Source organism: Eimeria mitis, genomic scaffold (genome assembly GCF_000499745.2).
Source record: "Eimeria mitis Houghton genomic scaffold, Emh_scaff1520, whole genome shotgun sequence".
Lineage (NCBI taxonomy): Eukaryota > Apicomplexa > Conoidasida > Eucoccidiorida > Eimeriidae > Eimeria > Eimeria mitis.
The window spans coordinates 3,466-4,254 of NW_013569617.1; the positions used below are offsets into that span (position 1 = coordinate 3,466).

The 789-nt window shown below is 44.7% G+C and overlaps 1 protein-coding gene across 1 annotated transcript in view; it reads left to right on the forward strand.

Moving 5' to 3' along the window:
* Window positions 1–596: 596 nt before the first annotated feature.
* The window catches only part of EMH_0038730 (SAG family member), a gene marked incomplete at both ends in the record, with an annotated part of 1,134 nt that continues 941 nt past the window's right edge, over window positions 597–789 (forward strand). The window contains one exon of the mRNA XM_013495324.1: window positions 597–708. Within this exon, the coding sequence (XP_013350778.1) occupies window positions 597–708 (112 nt within the window). The remainder of the gene's footprint in view (window positions 709–789) is intronic.

Genomic DNA, 789 nt, shown 5'->3' on the forward strand with positions numbered 1-789 from the left:
ATTATTTCTATAATTCTTCATCTCCAGCTGTTTCTCGAACTGTTCAAAGCGGTTTATTAACTCACGCGCGTTATTGAGTGCTATTCAATCACGGGGTACAACGTGGGTCAGGCCGCAGCACACAAGTTCAACGCACACGACTTGCAAGAGGCTTCTTCCCTCTGTTAAAAAATGCATCAATTGAAGTAATGTCGTCATAAATATGGATTAACTTCTTCCATTACAACGGCACTTTGAATATTTCAAGAACGGATGTCGCGGTCTGGGCATTAGGCTTCTATTAAAACTCTAGCGGTCTCTTACGGGGGACCGCAGGAGCCATCACGAACAGCAATAAAAGCACAGCACTCAAGTCTTCTACATTGAAATTCTTATTTCTTCACCTTAGTTACACCCTAATTATATTGCGTTTCAAGCCTTGTTTGCATTGCCGACACCGTTGTTCGGCTGTGTCCCATTCGCTGCTCACGAGACTCGAGGACCAGCCAAAGAACTCTGGCATCTTTGCTTTCTTTCCTCTATTTATTATCTTGAATGCATCTATTTCTTCTTCGCTCAAGAGGAACCTTAAAATCTCTCTCACCCTTTCTACCGCAATGGCTCCCCTTTACAAAACGGCTGCAGCAGTTTGCCTCGTCACACTGTGCGGGCTTCAAACGGTGGAGAGCACTCCAACACACAAGTATACGGTCGAACATGTGGAGGCAGGTGATTGTCTAACACATTATACGTTATCATTTTCATTGTATTCTCCCCCTCTCCTACGTTTTCAAGCCGCCAACGGCTCAG